This window comes from Oncorhynchus clarkii, chromosome 5 (assembly GCF_045791955.1).
Source record: "Oncorhynchus clarkii lewisi isolate Uvic-CL-2024 chromosome 5, UVic_Ocla_1.0, whole genome shotgun sequence".
NCBI lineage: Eukaryota > Metazoa > Chordata > Actinopteri > Salmoniformes > Salmonidae > Oncorhynchus > Oncorhynchus clarkii.
This window is the reverse complement of record NC_092151.1, coordinates 91,347,882-91,366,965: the sequence shown is the minus strand read 5'-3', so window position 1 is coordinate 91,366,965 and position 19,084 is coordinate 91,347,882. Positions and strand designations below refer to the sequence as shown.

Genomic DNA, 19,084 nt, shown 5'->3' with positions numbered 1-19,084 from the left:
CCTTTAAGTAATCACTGACGGGACAGACTTGGTGAATAATGTACGATCAGTAATTACGTCCAGGATGGGAAGTGAAATGAATAAGGTATTTTGAGCTATTGGTTCACAGACAGAAACTATTTGTTTTTGAATTACCATCCTCTCACTGGCTAAATCTGCCAAGTTTGCCATTAACAGCTGTTGTAGAGTTAATCTTTCACCCCCCCCCCCCAAAAAAAAAACCACACAATATGGTCACAGGCATCAGCCTCATCACTCACCTCAGTGTCAGCAGTGGACTGGTCATCATCAGCAGATGCAGCTGAAACCTCAGCAGCAGTTTCCTCATTGGTCTCCAGTATGATGATGTGTCGCTCGAGAACAGGCATCTCCAATCTTAACCTCTCAAGCCGAGTCTCCGCCGTTTCCTGTGCGTTAATAGTCTAGAAGAACACATGTTATGGTAGAAAAGTACAATATGAGGAGGAGTCTCTGAAGCTTGGGCTGGCAACTGATTAAGTGATGGCTAGGTGATAAAACCCAACAGCCACATTCCATTCTATGATCAGTGGTGCATGTGAGGGACTGAGCCTCCATCTGTAAATAGCCCATCCAACTACCTCATCCCCATATGTTGTTTTTTTTGCTCCTTTGCACCCCCAGTATCTCTACTTGCACATTCATCTTCTGTACATCTATCACTCCAGTGTTTAATTGCTAAATTGTAATTACTTCGCCACTACGGCCTATTTATTGCCTTACCTCCCTAATCCTACCTCATTTGCACACACTGTTTATAGATTTCTTTCTATTGTGTGATTGACTGACTGTATGTTTGTTTCTTCCATGTGTAACTCTGTGTTGTATGTGTCGCACTGCTTTGTTTTTTTTTTATCTTGGCCAGGTCGCAGCTGTAAATGAGAACATGTTCTCAACTGACCTAAAAAGAAATTGGTGTCTAAGGTACCAGGGACGAGATCCGTTATGAATTGCTGATAAGGAGGACCTCGTCTTGGGGGCCAAACCCTGGTTTCCATACAATGAGAACAGTCTTCATAGCAGATTCTGTCTGCTATGAATTACTTATTTATTTCATAATAATCCTAACCATTTGACCCATTCCACACATCTGTTGTTTGTCATGTATTCAGGAGGATGTGTCTTAACTATAAAATGCTGTGGCTCAGTTCTGCTAGTTGAGTTTTTGGCGACTACCTCCTAGTGATTACTTACCAACTCCATTACTGCAGTAATTAAATAAAAGTTAAATTGTTTTGGGGAAATAAAATGGAGGGAAAAAAAGTCTCCCCTTTGAATATAATAATTCCACGACAATGTTCGGTCCCATCTTTCATTATCTCCAGGTCCCAATGATTGTGTATTGGATGTGTACCATTCATTACCTTACTGAGGAAATTCACCACTTTGTTTTTGGTGTCTTCTGAAGACAAGCTCTGGGAGATCACCTCCTCATGATTGGTGACCTGAAACATGAACATGACACACGTTAGTCATTTAGCAGACACTCTTATCCAGAACGACTTAGATGTATCACATCAATTGGCCCAGCGTCGTCCGGGTTTGGCCAAGGTTGGCCGTCATTGTAAATAAGAATGTGTTCTTAACTGACTTGCCCAGTTAAATATGTATTTATTTTTTATTTGTTTACACAGTTCTGTAAGTTCACACCTCTTTACTTTGTCCACATTTTGTTGTGATATAGCCTGAAATTAAAATTGAGATCGTCTCAATTATCTACACAGAATTCTCCATAAGGTCAAAGTGGAATTTTGTTTGTAGAAAATTGTCTTGAGTCAATAAGTATTCAACCCTTTTGTCATGGCAAACCTAAATACGTTCAGGAGTAAAAATGTGCTTAACAAGTCACAGAATAAGTTGAATGGACTCATTCTGTGTTCAATAATAGTGCTTAACATGATTTTTGAATGACTACCTAATCTTTGTACACCACAAATACAATTATCTGTCGAGCAGGGAATTTCAAGCAGTCTCAACCACAAAAGACCAGAGAATTTTCCAATGCCTCGCAAAGAAGGGCACCTATTGGTAGGTGTGTAAAAATGTAAAAAGCAGATGCTGAATACCCTTTGTGCATGGTGAAGTTATTAATTACACTTTGGATGGTATATCAATACACACAGTCAGCACAAAAGACACAGGCGTCCTTGCCAACTCAGTTTCCGGAGAGGAAGGAAACCGCTCAGGGATTTTACCTTGAGGCCAAGGATTACTTTAAAACAGTTAGTTTTTTGGGCTGTGATAGCAGAAAACTGAGGATGATCAACAACTTGGTAAATACTCCACAATACTAACCTAAATGACAGAGTGAAAAGTAGGAAGCCTGTACAGAATAAACATATTCCAAAACAGTGCCTTGTTGCAAACAGGATGCATAAGGTAATACTGCAAAATATATGCTAAAGAAATTCACTTTTTGTCCAGAATATAAAAAGCTGTATGTTTGGGGCAAATTCAACACAACACATCACTGAGTACCACTTCATATTTTCAAGCACTGTGGTGGCTGCATCATGTTATGGCTACGCTTGTCATCAGCAAGGACTAGGGAGTTTTTTTTAGGATAAAAATAAACAGAATAGAGCTAAGCACAGGCAAAATCCTAGAAAACCTAGTTGAGTCTGCTTTCCAACAGACACTGGGAGACTAATTCACCTTTCAGCAGGACAATAACCTAAAACACAAGGTCAAATATACACTGGAGTTGCTTACCAAAACCACATTGAATGTACCGGAGTGGCCTAGTTACAATTTGGACTTAAAATCGTCTTGAAAATGGCTGTCTAGAAATGATCAACAACCAACACTACAGAGCTTGAAGAATTTAAAAAAGACATGTGCAAATATTGTACAATCCAGGTGTGGAAAGCTCTTAGAGACTGACCCAAAAAGACTCACAGCTGTAATCGCTGCCAAAGGTGATTCTAACATGTACAGCTGAAGTCAGAAGTTTACACTTAGGCTGGAGTCATTAAAACTCATTTTACAACCACTCCACAAATTTCTTGTTAACAAACTACAGTTTTGGCAAGTCGGTTAGGACATCTACCTTGTTGTGCATGACAAGTAATTTTTCCAACAATTGATTACAGACAGATTGTTTAACTGTATCCTAATTCCAGTGGGTCAGAAGTTCAAACACTAAGTTGACTGTGCCTTTAAACAGCTTGGAAAATTCCAGAAAATGATGTCATGGCTTTAGAAGCTTCTGTTAGACTAATTGATATAATTTGAGTCAATTGGAGGTGTACCTGTGGATGTATTTCAAGGCCTACCTTCATACTCAGTGCCTCTTTGCTTGACATCATGGGAAAATCAAAATAAATCAGCCAAGACTTGAGGAGCAATTGAAGGTACCACGTTCATCTGTACAAACAATAGTACCCAAGTATAAACACCATGGGACCACGCAGCCATCATACCGCTCAGGAAGAAGACGCGTTCTGTCTCCTAGAGATGAACGTACTTGTGCGAAAAGTGCAAATCAATCCCAGAACAACAGCAAAGGACCTTGTGAAGATGCTGGAGGAAACAGGTACAAAAGTATCTAAATCCACAGTAAAACAAGTCCTATATCGACATACCCTGAAAGGTCGCTCAGCAAGGAAGAAGCCACTGCTCCAAAACCGCCATAAAAAAGCCAGACTACGGTTTGCAACTGCACATGGGGACAAAGATCGTAATTTTGGGAGAAATGTCCTCTGGTCTGATGAAACAAAAATAGAACTGTTTGGCATAATGACCATCGTTATGTTTGGAGGAAAAAGGGGGAAGCTTGCAAGCCGAAGAACACCATCCCAACCGTGAAGCTCGGGTGTGGCAGCATCATGTTGTGGGGGTTCTTTGCTGCAGGAGGGACTGGTGCACTTCAAAATAGATGGCTTCATGAGGAAAGAAAATGATGTGGATATATTGAAGCAACATCTCAAGACATCAGTCAGGAAGTTAAAGCTTGGTCGCAAATGAGTCTTCCAAATGGACAATGACCCCAAGCATACTTCCAAAGTTGTGGCAAAATTGCTTAAGGACAACATTGTCAAGGTATTGGAGTGGCCATCACAAAACCCTGACCTCAACCCTATAGACAATTTGTGGGCAGAACTGAAAAAGCATGTGCGAGCAAGGAGGCCTACAAACCTGACTCAGTTACACCAGCTCTGCCAGGAGGAATGGGCCACAATTCACCCAACATATTGTGGGAAACTTGTGGAAGGCTACCCGAAACGTTTGACACAAGTTAAACAATTTAAAGTCAATGCTACCAAATACTAATTGAGCGAACTTCTGACCCACTGGGAATGTGATGAAAGAAATAAAAACTTAAATAAATCTCTACTATTGTTCTGATGTTTCACATTCTTAAAATAAAGTGATTCTAACGGACCTAAAACAGGGAATCTTTACTTGGATTAAATGTCAGGAGTTTAAATGTATTTGGCTAAGTTGTATGTAAACTTCCAACTTCAACTGTAATTGACTCAGGGGGTTGAATAGTTATCTAATGAAGATACATTAGTGATTTTTTTTTAATGTTTTCATTTCTCTTTCACTTTGACAAAGTATTTTGTGTAGATCGTTGAAGAAAAATTACAAATCCATTTTAATCCCACTTTGGAATACAACAAAATGTGAAAAGAATTCTAGGGGTGTGTATCCTTTCTGAAAGCACATTGAAGTTCATGCGTACATTAAAGTGGCCACTGTCCCTCCAGTTTTAAATAAAAACTCAGCCAAGTGCCCTCAGGAAGAAGGAAACTCATAGGAATATTTAAGATACATTATATTCTTATCACTTAAAAACGGTGTTCAGGAGAGTCTCACCTCTGCAAAGTGGGCGAAGGCCTCCAGGGCATGTTGGTTTATTAGCCAGGACCGCTCAGCTAGCAGGACCCCAAACAGAGCACTCAGCCTGGGAAACACCTGACTCTGTGGACGACACACCACACACGCGCTGGTCACATATACCTTAAACAAAAATAATAATTCAAGTAAGGTCGTGGATCAGACAACCAGTCAGTATCTGGTGTGACGATTTGCCTCATGCAGCACAACATCTCCTTCGCACAGAGTTGATCAGGCTGTTGATTGTGGCCTGTGGAATGTTGTCCCGCTTCTCTTCAATGGCTGTGTGAAAGTTGTTGGATATTGTCCGGAACTGGAACACGCTGTCGTACACGTCGATCCAGAGCATTCCAAACATGCTCATTGGGTGACATGTCTAGAGTATGCAGGCCATAGCAGAACAGACCTTTTCAGCTGTGCATTATCATGCTGAAACATGAGGTGATGGCGGCGTATGAATAGCATGACAATGGGTCTCAGGATAGCATCACGGTATCTCTGTGCATTCAAATTGCCAATTGCACGCTCCCTAAAAACCTTGTGTTGTGTGACAAATCTGCACATTTTAGAGTAGCCTTTAGGTGCACCTGTGCAATGATCATTCTGTTTAATCAGCTTCTTGATATGCCACACCAGTCAGATGAATGGGATTATCTTTGCAAAGGAGAAACGCTCACTACCAGGGACGTAAACAAATGTATGCACAACATTTGAGATAAAGCTTATTCTGCACATGGAACATTCCGGGGATCTTTAATTTCATGAAACATGGGCCCAACACTTAATATTTTTGTTCAGAATACATTTTTCTGTCCATCGTACAGTAATACCTGGCTATCATACAATACCTGGCTATCATACAATACCTGGCTATCATACAATACCTGGCTATCATACAATACCTGGCTATCGTACAGTAATACCTGGCTATCATACAGTAATACCTGGCTATCATACAATACCTGGCTATCATACAATACCTGGCTATCATACAATACCTGGCTATCATACAATACCTGGCTATCATACAATACCTGGCTATCGTACAGTAATACCTGGCTATCATACAATACCTGGCTATCATACAATACCTGGCTATCATACAATACCTGGCTATCATACAGTAGTACCTGGCTATCATACAATACCTGGCTATCATACAATACCTGGCTATCATACAATACCTGGCTATCATACAGTAGTACCTGGCTATCATACAATACCTGGCTATCATACAGTAATATCTGGCTATCATACAATACCTGGCTATCATACAATACCTGGCTATCATACAATACCTGGCTATCATACAGTAGTACCTGGCTATCATACAATACCTGGCTATCATACAATACCTGGCTATCATACAATACCTGGCTATCATACAGTAGTACCTGGCTATCATACAATACCTGGCTATCATACAGTAATATCTGGCTATCATACAATACCTGGCTATCATACAATACCTGGCTATCATACAATACCTGGCTATCATACAATACCTGGCTATCATACAGTAATACCTGGCTATCATACAATACCTGGCTATCATACAATACCTGGCTATCATACAATACCTGGCTATCATACAGTAATACCTGGCTATCATACAATACCTGGCTATCATACAATACCTGGCTATCATACAGTAATACCTGGCTATCATACAGTAATACCTGGCTATCATACAATACCTGGCTATCATACAATACCTGGCTATCATACAATACCTGGCTATCATACAATACCTGGCTATCATGTGGGATGAACACCTTGCCTAGAGAGGCCAAGAACTCCAGAGCAGCCAGCAGCAGGTCATCAGGACACTTCTCAGAGACCATGGCTCCCACACACACAAGGGCCTAAAAATACACTCAATCAATTTATAATATACAACAACTGGTAAATAGTCGCTGGTATTTCAGCCAGGTAGCTCAAGGACTCTGGCTACTTTTAGCTAGTTATAACTAGATGGCTAGGAGGATTAAGTAAGAAGCTAACGTTAAAACGGAGCCTGACCTCAGCATGAGTAGTTGACTGAAATTAAGCTATATTCTTAACAAAAAGATAGGCTACCATAAGTTCTCATAACAAAATTAACGTGGCTTTAGTAGTGAGGCCGGCCACCATGGAGGCAGAGAGAGAGAGACATATAGAGAGAGAGATGGAGAGAAAGAGAGATCAGTGGCACAATGGTTCCCAAACGTGGAGTCTTGAGAATCTGTAATCTTATTAAAACACATTTTTCAAATAGGTATAGGGTACAACATTTTAGAGTCAACTATAGGCCTTTTTACACTGGTGCACTTTAGCAGTTTACAATATTTATTTATTTAATTGAACCTTTATTTAACAAGGCAAGAAAATTGAATTGCAGTGCAGTTCACGAGATACACATTTCAATATGAACATCTCCACATTTACAAAAACAATAAATAAATTGGGGTGGGGGCACAAAAAATATGAAATCATCACGAGGGGCCACAGGTCTGCCTATCCACATCCATCCCTACACATGCAGTCAGAGCCGGCCCTAGCCTTTTGGGGGCCCTAAGTGAAATGTTGTTGGCGGGCCCCCCCACACCTTGTGAGCAAAACATTGGCGCCCCCCCCCCCCCCCCCCCCTTGACAGCGGAGACAAAACATTGTTTTGGAGTAAATCTCCTGCAATTCCACACATTTTGCCATGGGGTAGAAGATTTTGCAATTTTATAACACAACTCTACACATTTTGCCATGGGGCAGAGAGAAAAGTTTTCAGTTTTGAATATGATATCTGAGTGAGAGTGACTAACAAAATCAATGGGGCCCTTCTCGGTCGGTAATTTAACCATGATTACTACTACTAGTTTAGATAGCTGGCTAGACTAACTTACCAATGAAGAAAATGTTTTTCTGACATGGGCTAATTGAGTGATTGTCGAAATTGCCCCTTTTGTATTCTACTAGTCAAGTTCCCTCCTGTGCGTTGTCTGGATAGGCCACTGGACCTGATAGTTTAGCACATCACTGAGCATCATAGTCACTGAAGTGAGTTTGTGTTCTGTACCTGACAGATGACATGTGGGTCAAAACTCTTCACCAAGATGGCTGACATGGAGAGGAGGAGTTTCAGAGTGCACTGGATTCTAGGGTGGCTCTGCACCTGCCAATCAAAAGGGATAGAGTTAACTGAACAGGCAAACTGTACACCCAAATGTACTTGTCAGTGTGTTTGCGTGTGTCCAGAAGCATTTCCCTCACCTGTCTGGGACACATGGCAACCCAGAGTTGTGAGATGATTGTCAGTGCAGACGAGCCACACTCTGCCTCTGGAGATACACCTCGAACCACCATCAGCAGGGACAACAGCGCTTTGTTCTGGGGGGCGGGAAAATGGGCCGAACTGACAGGCCATACTGTAGTGCTTTCTTACTAAATTAAAAACAGAATGGTCCACTTAGGACGACAAGAAATGACCTTCTCTACCCTGATTTTCCTCACACAAAACAATTATTTATTTTATTGGTACTTTTTATCTAAGCTCTTAAACCAAACTCTTCACCTTCTCTAAGCTCTTAAACCAAACTCTTCACCTTCTCTAAGCTCTTAAACCAAACTCTTCACCTTCTCTAAGCTCTTAAACCAAACTCTTCACCTTCTCTAAGCTCTTAAACCAAACTCTTCACCTTCTCTAAGCTCTTAAACCAAACTCTTCACCTTCTCTAAGCTCTTAAACCAAACTCTTCACCTTCTCTAAGCTCATATAGACAGTCATGATCAGTCTATTCAACACCTAATATAGGACAGGAGACAACCACGCAGCAGATAATAGTGTAGCCTTGCCCTGTCTATACTCTTGGTAATGAAATGAGACCTTCAGCGTGGTAACTAAAGGCCAAAATGTGTCACGAGGCATGTTCATTATTTTTTTTAAAAGGTGCCTGCCTGTCAATGAGGCTGTATAAAACAAGTAGGTTCAGCACTATCACTCCAGTGGAATAGAATACAACTTTATTGTCCACAACATTAACTTTAGTGTTCAGCTGGGCACTAAAAAGCGTTTTAGATAGGCTTTGCCCCATGGTCTAAAGCAGCTTCTGAACCGAGGGATTCTGAAGTGTCCTCCTCACCACTTTGTCCAATTGTCCCAGTTTGCACCCAGCCTTTTGCCAGTTTGTCACAGTGGTGTCAGTTAAGGTGATGATGTCTGCCTCGACCTGCTGCCGGGCATCATGGGAAAGGGCTCTAAGGAGGATGTGACACCATACAGGGAGGTTGTCATCCTGGGAGGGAGGGAAACGCTCCACCAACTCCATCTACAATGAAAACACACAGAAATGTATAACACATATCACATGAAAAACACACACTCTGTCACATATAAATGTAAATTCAAAAAACACAAACCACAAGCTCATATCACTTTATAAAACCAGAGAGCAACAGCCCCCCCCCCCCCCCCCCCCACGCACACACACACACATTTTCCCTGTGCTGCTGTCTGACCTGGTGTTCAGGAGTCATGAGGAACACCATACGTCTCAGCAGCAGAGACAGGTGGGACAGCTGGTAACACGCCCCACCACACGACTTCACCTGGGGGGTGAGGAGGGGGTGGAAAAAGGGAAGGTAGGTAGGTTCAGTTTATTTCATGACCTGGGGCACGGTTACTAACAGGTGTCTCCTGCCCCCAGGATCCAGAAACACCAATTGTCGCCTCTGTCGGGGTATCAGAGAGGCCCTAGTCCACAGCCACCCTGCCCACAGAGAGATGCCAAATCCACCCCTAAGGCTTGCACCCTACACACTTGTGGAGATCTGACTGGATTAGACAGGTGTTAAGCCATCTGGTAGCAGCTCCAGCTTGCCTTATAACAGTTCAACTTGCCTACCTGGTTAAATAAAGGTGAAATAAATAAATAACAATCAAATCCTCTCAGATCTCCACAAGTGCGTTGGCCTTATGGGGTGGATTTGGGCCTGGGCCTTGGATAGGGATGATAAACTAGGATACACACAGAGAGAAAGAGACCAGACAGAGAGAGATCACTGATCGCAAGGGAGAAGGTGTGACCCCTGTGGTCCACCTGTCCTCTCTACTCACCAGTTGAGCTGTGAGGAGACCGTGATGCAAGCACAGTTCAGCTGTACCATATCTGCAGAGAGAGGACAGAGTCACTCACAGCCGGCAGCAAACACACAGGACATGCAACGGACATTTACAGTATCGCGACATTTATGTGAAATGTACTTTACATTTGAGTAATTTAGCAGGCAGTCTCCCTCCAGAGAAGACTTCCAGTTAGTACATCCATTTTTAAAAAAGGTGGTTAGGCGAGACAACCACATAAGCATAGTGAGCAAATTTTGTCCCTGAAAAAAAAAAAAGCATCAGTTTATAAGCAATGTCAGTGTTGGTGGAAGGAAGGCCGGTGTTTTTGTGGCCAGATGCTCACCGGGCCATGAAGCACCACACGTCAGTAGCCAGCAGGGCCGTCTGGGTGTCAGGCTGCAGCACGGCCTCCAACAGACTACGCTCCTGATGGATGGATTAGCACAAATGAAGGACAGAGAAACAAAGAGAGGAAGGTTTGGTATGAACTGATCCACAGTAGAAAAACAGATGAAGGATAATGATTGAGCCGCGTTTCAGGGTGATAATTTCACCAGAAATGACCTTGTTGTTTCCACTAAATAAAAGAGAAACGGAGATTTGGTACGATATCATAAACATGCTGTATCCACAATTTCATCATAATGCAATCATTTACAGTTTTTCCAAGCTAGGAAAAACTCAGGGGCTCAGTGCTGTGTAGAGTATGTGTGTGTGTAAAATTCTTACACACAATATCTACAACAATTTACACCCAACAGTTTGTGGGCAGGGCCTCACCAGTAGGGGGAAGTGTTCTGGGGGCAGCGATGCCACACGGGCACAGAGCATCACACAGACGTGATGATGTAGGGTCACGTTCCCCTGGGCTTGACCCTTCATCATCACCCCAGGCAACAGGACTGGAACCCTCCGTTCCGTACAGCACCGCCTGAAGCTCTGGAACAAGGCCCGGAAGAGAGGCAGTCTGAAGACAGGGCAGGCAGGGGAGAGAGAGAGGGAGGAGAGAAAGATAGAGGGGAGAGAGAGAGGGAGGAGAGAAAGATAGAGGGGAGAGAGAGCATGCCAGATCAAAGAAATGTTTGGATGAAAATGAAATACTTGATGTATTATGGAGTTTTTGGGACTATTTAATTGGTTCTTTTGCACTAGTCAAACTAAATAAAAAAAACTATTTGACTAATGTCTGGTCGACAGCCATAGTCTAGAGCCCTCATACCTGGGTGTGTCCTCAGGGAAGTGGCTGCCGTCACACCACAGCCGCAGCGCCTCCTCTGGATGGGAGGGGAACTGACCCATGACACTCACCAGCAGGAGGCAATGAGGTAACTCTGTCTCAGGACTCAACTCTACATACAGGTACACAAACAGGACAGGCAGGGGCCACAAAAAGGCTCACACTCAACACAAGGTCGGCCTGACAAGACTCATGAGACTGTAGGCCTACTGGTAAAACGGACACGAGGGGATATTTTAGCCATTATTATTAGTGACATTTTTAGGCATTATTATCGCAATCTACTCTTTTTACTGACTCAAGTCGTTTTTTGTTGTTGTGAGTGACTCGTTCATTTTAGTAATTAGTTTTGACCTGCTGACCGCAGTGACGTCCTACAGCAGCATTACTACACTCTCCTCTGGCTCAGTGGCTCCAGTGAAGTCCTACAGCAGTATTACTACACTCTCCTCTGGCTCAGTGGCTCCAGTGAAGTCCTACAGCAGGATTACTACACTCTCCTCTGGCTCAGTGGCTCCAGTGAAGTCCTACAGCAGGATTACTACACTCTCCTCCGGCTCAGTGGCTCCAGTGAAGTCCTACAGCAGGATAACTACACTCTCCTCTGGCTCAGTGGCTCCAGTGAAGTCCTACAGCAGGATTACTACACTCTCCTCTGGCTCAGTGGCTCCAGTGAAGTCCTACAGCAGGATTACTAAACTCTCATCTGGCTCAGTGGCTCCAGTGAAGTCCTACAGCAGTATTACTACACTCTCCTCTGGCTCAGTGGCTCCAGTGAAGTCCTACAGCAGGATTACTACACTCTCCTCTGGCTCAGTGGCTCCAGTGAAGTCCTACAGCAGTATTACTACACTCTCCTCCGGCTCAGTGGCTCCAGTGAAGTCCTACAGCAGGATAACTACACTCTCCTCTGGCTCAGTGGCTCCAGTGAAGTCCTACAGCAGGATTACTACACTCTCCTCTGGCTCAGTGGCTCCAGTGAAGTCCTACAGCAGGATTACTAAACTCTCATCTGGCTCAGTGGCTCCAGTGAAGTCCTACAGCAGTATTACTACACTCTCCTCTGGCTCAGTGGCTCCAGTGAAGTCCTACAGCAGGATTACTACACTCTCCTCTGGCTCAGTGGCTCCAGTGAAGTCCTACAGCAGCATTACTACACTCTCCTCTGGCTCAGTGGCTCCAGTGAAGTCCTACAGCAGTATTACTACACTCTCCTCTGGCTCAGTGGCTCCAGTGAAGTCCTACAGCAGCATTACTACACTCTCCTCTGGCTCAGTGGCTCCAGTGAAGTCCTACAGCAGGATTACTACACTCTCCTCTGGCTCAGTGGCTCCAGTGAAGTCCTACAGCAGCATTACTACACTCTCCTCTGGCTCAGTGGCTCCAGTGAAGTCCTACAGCAGGATTACTACACTCTCCTCTGGCTCAGTGGCTCCAGAGACGTCCTACAGCAGGATTACTACACTCTCCTCTGGCTCAGCGGCTCCAGTGAAGTCCTACAGCAGGATTACTACACTCTCCTCTGGCTCAGTGGCTCCAGTGAAGTCCTACAGCAGGATTACTACACTCTCCTCTGGCTCAGTGGCTCCAGTGAAGTCCTACAGCAGGATTACTACACTCTCCTCTGGCTCAGCGGCTCCAGTGAAGTCCTACAGCAGGATTACTACACTCTCCTCTGGCTCAGTGGCTCCAGTGAAGTCCTACAGCAGGATTACTACACTCTCCTCTGGCTCAGTGGCTCCAGTGAAGTCCTACAGCAGCATTACTACACTCTCCTCTGGCTCAGTGGCTCCAGTGAAGTCCTACAGCAGCATTACTACACTCTCCTCTGGCTCAGTGGCTCCAGTGAAGTCCTACAGCAGGATTACTACACTCTCCTCTGGCTCAGTGGCTCCAGTGAAGTCCTACAGCAGGATTACTACACTCTCCTCTGGCTCAGTGGCTCCAGTGAAGTCCTACAGCAGCATTACTACACTCTCCTCTGGCTCAGTGGCTCCAGTGAAGTCCTACAGCAGCATTACTACACTCTCCTCTGGCTCAGTGGCTCCAGTGAAGTCCTACAGCAGGATTACTACACTCTCCTCTGGCTCAGTGGCTCCAGTGAAGTCCTACAGCAGGATTACTACACTCTCCTCTGGCTCAGTGGCTCCAGTGAAGTCCTACAGCAGCATTACTACACTCTCCTCTGGCTCAGTGGCTCCAGTGAAGTCCTACAGCAGGATTACTACACTCTCCTCTGGCTCAGTGGCTCCAGTGAAGTCCTACAGCAGGATTACTACACTCTCCTCTGGCTCAGTGGCTCCAGTGAAGTCCTACAGCAGGATTACTACACTCTCCTCTGGCTCAGTGGCTCCAGTGAAGTCCTACAGCAGGATTACTACACTCTCCTCTGGCTCAGTGGCTCCAGTGAAGTCCTACAGCAGGATTACTACACTCTCCTCTGGCTCAGTGGCTCCAGTGAAGTCCTACATCAGCATTACTACACTCTCCTCTGGCTCAGTGGCTCCAGTGAAGTCCTACAGCAGGATTACTACACTCTCCTCTGGCTCAGTGGCTCCAGAGACGTCCTGCAGCAGGATTACTACACTCTCCTCTGGCTCAGTGGCTCCAGTGAAGTCCTACAGCAGGATTACTACACTCTCCTCTGGCTCAGTGGCTCCAGTGAAGTCCTACAGCAGCATTACTACACTATCCTCTGGCTCAGTGGCTCCAGTGAAGTCCTACAGCAGCATTACTACACTCTCCTCTGGCTCAGTGGCTCCATAGACGTCTTCTGACCAACTACTGTCTGTCATGTAGCCGCGCAGGAAAACAGATCGTGCTGCAGGCAGCATAGACGAAAAAGACATGTTTAGAAATGATCATTGGTCGCATGGTGCAAGAATGAATACAATTAATTATTGAATGTTATGATGGACACAGCTTTGTAGAAACAAAACGTACACAGCCTCTGTTCAACAAACTCAAACAAGAATCGTTTGGAAAAACGATATTGTTCTTATCACCCATATCAGTCGTTCACAATCTAGTCCGGCCACAACTAGACTTCGTTTCAAATGCATCAAGAAATAATCATATGTTTTGCTAGCGATCAACATTGTTTAAAGCACACTTCTCAGTCACAAATGACAGCTCCAATAAGCCCTTACAGTGAACGACGTGAACTTGTAGAGTCTTCAGTTCATGGTTTGCAGGTAAGGTGGTCCTGTGTGCACTGGGCATTACTGTCTCAAAGGAACTAAACAAGTCGAAAGATTTGTTATTTTGACTGAACGAGTCAATAAGATCAGAGTCAGTAAAAAGAGCTGAACTTCTTATCTCTACTGTTTATGTCGCCTGATTAATGACAGATAACAAGCAGAGCCCTGATATTCAAAGTAGTACTTTGGCCTTGTGAGAGAATTGTGTTCCAAGTTGACCTCTGACCCCCCCAAAAAATAAAAATAAAATAGAGCACACTCAGCAAACCAATGTCCTCAAAGGACACCAACAGAATGGGGTGTGTGTGTGTGTGTGTGTGTTTGCTACATATGTCTCGAGGCGGAAAGCATCCCTACAGTACATTGACAGAGGCCCCAGATGGACGTGGGACAGTGGACAGGGATGTAATAAGGAAACAAGACTGTACAATTCAAGACCTAAGGCTCATGGCAGTAAAGTGCATCATGGGAAGAAAAAAAACATGTGGCCCCAAACAATGTCAATAAAGCACATGGGTTAGCATAGACTGCAGTATTTCATGTTTTTCTACACTAGGGTGAAGGTAGAGGTGGACTCACGCTGGCTGGGGTTGAGGACGGACTCGACGAAGGGTCTGAGGGGGAGCAGCTGGGAGAGCAGAGCGTCCATGGGCACCAGAGCTGCTCCGTTCAGCTCCTCAGACAGAGGGGAGGGGAGCACTGGGGAACACAGGCTGGGGGGAAACTTGCTGTGGATAAAATAGCAAACGTTAACCACAGAGGGGGTGTGTGTGTGTGTGTGTGTGTGTGTGTGTACAGTACGCGTGAGTTGCAGAAGGTGTAGCCGTATTGTACCTGACAATTTGAAGGTAGAGTTGGTGGAAGCGTCCGCAAGACTTGGAAAGAAAAGCCTTGAATTCCTTTATGTAATGAACTAATGTGTTGGCAAAAAATCTGCACATCTTTGTAGTTTTCTGAAAAAGCTTGTATTCTGGGCTGTGTGCCACCTGCTGTAGAAAACACAGAGACCAGCGGTTCAACAGGACAGCAGGAACAACCAGATCAAGCAGAGAGCATTGTTTCACTGTGTGGCTGTGTTCTACCCTTCACCTCATGCTCAGACATCTAGGGTCACAGTGAGAACGTTGCATTTCTGTCCTGAATTGACCAGTAACAAACTCTATTGTTGTGTAATATTAATGAATAATAAATTTGGACTCCAGGCTTTTCATTTGCACACACTGTATACGGCTTTTTCTATTGTGTTATTGACTGTACGTTTGTTTATGCCATGTGTAAATCTGTGTTGTTTGTGCCGCACTGCTTTGCTTTATCTTGGCCAGGTGGCAGTTGTAAATGGCCAACCTGGTTAAATAAAGGTGAAATAAATCAATAATTATAGAAGGAAATCAGCTCATTCCACTCATCAAGGTCATGTTTAGTGAGCACGCAGCAACAAAAAACATGAGGAAATGAATGAAAGATGAATGCCAGCCCGGTGAGCACAAGTTGAAGATTTATTTTCAACATCTTGTCAACCAAAAATATAAATTTCAACGTCTTTTCAAACAAAAATATCTATTTTTAACATCTTGTCAACCCAAAAGATGTATTGTCGTCTTTCGCTCATAGGGTGTGTTCCTCAGACTGTGATGTGATTGGCCGGGTACCTGTGGCCCCGCCTGACTGATCTGCTCAGCCAGCTCCAGGCAGCTGTGGAACGATGCCAGCAGGTCATCGCACAGACAGGATGTGATGTCACCGTGACGAAGCCGCTCCTCCACCAATGACCCATACTTCACACACTGCCTGATCAGATCAATCAATCAGTCAGCCAACAAAAACAGCAAAATAGATTTAAATTATCATTATTATGTAATGTTTGTGGGACGGACTATACTTAGTGAATAATTCATTTACAATCGATCAGATCATGTTTATGCTGATTAAAAATGTACACGTTCTATACTTACTTAATAATGAATTTCCATGTGTTGGCGTGTAGTGCGATGTCAAGGTTTGAGATAACCGAGCATATATCCAGGAGACTATGAATTACTGAGGAAAATAAACATGTCATCACCGAGGCAAAAACTATTGTTGATGTATGACAATGTCTTACCATAACACTGAATAGTATAAAATGGTCCCTTTTATCTACAGTGAGAATTACTACCCACAAACAACCAGACGGATGCATAAGTCTCTTCCGAGAGACACACACACACACACACACCAGTGATGATGTCGGAGACGTCGTCCTCCGAGGCTGTGTTCTCCGGGGAGATCCTGTCCATTAGTTCCATCAGGCCTTTCTGTAGTGAGTAAGCCTCTTTAAACAGGCCCTGAAGCAGGTCTCCCACCAGGGACAGACGCCCACAGTACACTTCCCCACTCTCCTGGGGAAACAGTCATTCCCACAACATATTGTAATAACGCCACTGACTCCATACAGTACACAACTACATATGAATATGATGGACTCTGAGAGATACTCCTAGACATAGACATAATGCACAGTAAGAATAATTAAAAGAGTGAATTCCTTGCAGTCATACCTTGCAGTGATGGAAGGTGTTCCTGAGGACCTTAAGGATGCAGGAGGGTAAGGAGCGGATACTATCCAGGGCAGGAGCCTCCTCAAATGAGCAGACATGACGCACACAGCCAGACAGCACCTCCAACACCTGCACCATCACCTGGCAAACAGAACTCCCCCCAGCTAATGATGTCCACTCAGTACAATTAGCATTCAGATTTGAAGAGGGGAAAACAACTTATACCTTAAAACACAACAGAGAGAAAGACAGGGGAGTGATTCTCTCTCATGTTGTATCAGAGAGAGAGAGAGACAGGGGAGTGATTCTCTCTCATATTGTATCAGAGACAGAGAATTTACCAGGCATTAAGAACACACCTGTAGAATGTTCCTGAGAAAAGAGTGTATTTCCGTGTTCTGAATAGACAGCCCTCCTACTTGGTTAGTGATCTCTTCCATCAGTGTGTTGAACATCTTCCCGACCTGCAGACATTACAACAGTTAAACACACACACACACACACTGAGCTGATGCTTGTGAACATGCGTGTCTGTGTCCAAACAATAAATTAAATATGTCCTACCTTAGGTAAGACCTTGGAGAAACACTCGTCTTCCAGCTCTGACAGGCTGAGGTGAGGCAGGAACATGTCTGTGATGACTTTCAGCACATCTAAAAGAAGACACAAACATGAACTGAGAGAACGAGTGCCACTGGTCCTTTCACTCCAGGCCTTATTCACGGAGAACACTGAATTATGACTGGGTTTTACTGACAGGTGATGATTTCACCTTTACTTAACCAGGTAGGCCAGTTGAGAACAAGTTCTCATTTACAACTGCGACCTGAACTTCATGTTCCCAACTAAAATGTGAGTCAAAAACTGTCTTTACACACCATTAAAAGTATGTACGCATATATATATTTATATTCCAGTCTCCGACGTTGCTCGTTCTGATATTTTTTAAACGTTATTGCTAGGTATTGCTACACGGTTGGAGCTAGAAACACACGTATTTTGCTGGACCTGCGATAACGGCAGCAAATCTGTGTTTTCACGACTCGTAAAACTTTGATTTGATGTTAAAAAGATTAGACTTACGTATATGTTCTTCCCAGCTTTCGGTCTTATAATGCATGGAGTACACACAGTTAAGGGAGTTCAAAGGTAATGCCATTTGACTTCAACAGTAGTAGCTACACATACAGGCATACCACATCAACTGGATAGGTCTGAAGTGCATTTGTGCAGACCCCGGAACTGATGTTTACAGTCAATTCAACCATAATTAAATCATTTATGCCCCATGCCATGTTTTGTACAATAGTGACCCACGAAAGGATATGATGAGTTTGGGGAGGACGGATTTGACTTCCAGCCGACAGGTGTCCTTACTCCACTGGACCACCTCTTCCAACAGAGTGGTCTGCGACATGGTGGTGATGACAGCCTAGGTGGTGTACACTACAAAACAAAGAACATTATTCTCGTACTTTTCTCTACAAACCATAGATGTAGCAAGCTACTAGTTAAATCATAGGAATAGAAACTCCGGTTAAACGCAACGATTTACGGTGGAGTTGAGCGGCGACTAGTGTGGGCAGACAGCTCTAATGTCGTAAAATGAAGTTTTTATCAAAACTACTCCTTTTAGCATCCAAAGAACAATATTGTGTGTATATTGTGGGATATTATTTTGGTGCTGAAGTCAGTCGTTTTGAATCATTTTTTGGCATCGGAGCCAACCAACTCTATCGTAAATCGTTGCGTTTAGACGGCTAAGGAGGTTGTACAGGCACTAAACTTGTCAAGGTTAGCTAGCTGGCTGCATGTTAGGTTTGGATAACAGCACCGCTTTACAACCAGCTCGTTAGCAAGGTAGCTAGTTAACAAGCTTCGCTCTGATTCCGTTGACGTTAGCCAACTAAGTAGCGTTAGCTAGCTACATTGATAAGCTTGTGTTTACCTTGCTACTTTCTTTCAGTAGTTCACAAATCCCCACGAAATGTAAATTCTACTTGCGTTATTACATGCATAGAAAAACGACATGTCTTGCTTCGCTAGCTAACTGGTTAAAAAAAATATTCAAACTGTATCGAGAGTTTATGGAAAATTTTAGCCAGAAAGAGGTACCTGTGTAAAGCTAGCCACAATAAGGATGAGCGACTAT

The 19,084-nt window shown here is 43.9% G+C and overlaps 1 protein-coding gene across 2 annotated transcripts in view; it reads right to left on the bottom strand.

The window, feature by feature from the left end:
- Window positions 1-19,084, bottom strand: part of LOC139409563 (fignl1 interacting regulator of recombination and mitosis) — a 20,546-nt gene extending 1,462 nt beyond the window's left edge. Inside the window, exons 1-23 of one of the 2 annotated variants that reach the window (XM_071154898.1) lie at window positions 18,881-19,084; window positions 18,260-18,378; window positions 18,016-18,055; window positions 17,497-17,585; window positions 17,292-17,396; window positions 16,933-17,073; window positions 16,611-16,773; window positions 16,348-16,432; window positions 16,045-16,183; window positions 15,230-15,384; window positions 14,975-15,123; window positions 11,178-11,307; window positions 10,739-10,925; window positions 10,302-10,384; window positions 9,950-10,001; window positions 9,352-9,441; window positions 8,976-9,161; window positions 8,107-8,223; window positions 7,913-8,008; window positions 6,612-6,725; window positions 4,840-4,944; window positions 1,383-1,463; window positions 261-422 (exon numbers count right to left, since the gene is read on the bottom strand). In XM_071154898.1, the coding sequence (XP_071010999.1) occupies window positions 261-422; window positions 1,383-1,463; window positions 4,840-4,944; window positions 6,612-6,725; window positions 7,913-8,008; window positions 8,107-8,223; window positions 8,976-9,161; window positions 9,352-9,441; window positions 9,950-10,001; window positions 10,302-10,384; window positions 10,739-10,925; window positions 11,178-11,307; window positions 14,975-15,123; window positions 15,230-15,384; window positions 16,045-16,183; window positions 16,348-16,432; window positions 16,611-16,773; window positions 16,933-17,073; window positions 17,292-17,396; window positions 17,497-17,585; window positions 18,016-18,055; window positions 18,260-18,349 (2,559 nt within the window). In that variant the 5' untranslated portion in view covers window positions 18,350-18,378; window positions 18,881-19,084. Of the gene's footprint in view, window positions 1-260; window positions 423-1,382; window positions 1,464-4,839; window positions 4,945-6,611; window positions 6,726-7,912; window positions 8,009-8,106; window positions 8,224-8,975; window positions 9,162-9,351; window positions 9,442-9,949; window positions 10,002-10,301; window positions 10,385-10,738; window positions 10,926-11,177; window positions 11,308-14,974; window positions 15,124-15,229; window positions 15,385-16,044; window positions 16,184-16,347; window positions 16,433-16,610; window positions 16,774-16,932; window positions 17,158-17,291; window positions 17,397-17,496; window positions 17,586-18,015; window positions 18,056-18,259; window positions 18,379-18,880 lie in introns of those variants that run through there. The other variant, XM_071154899.1, reaches the window with a different exon arrangement.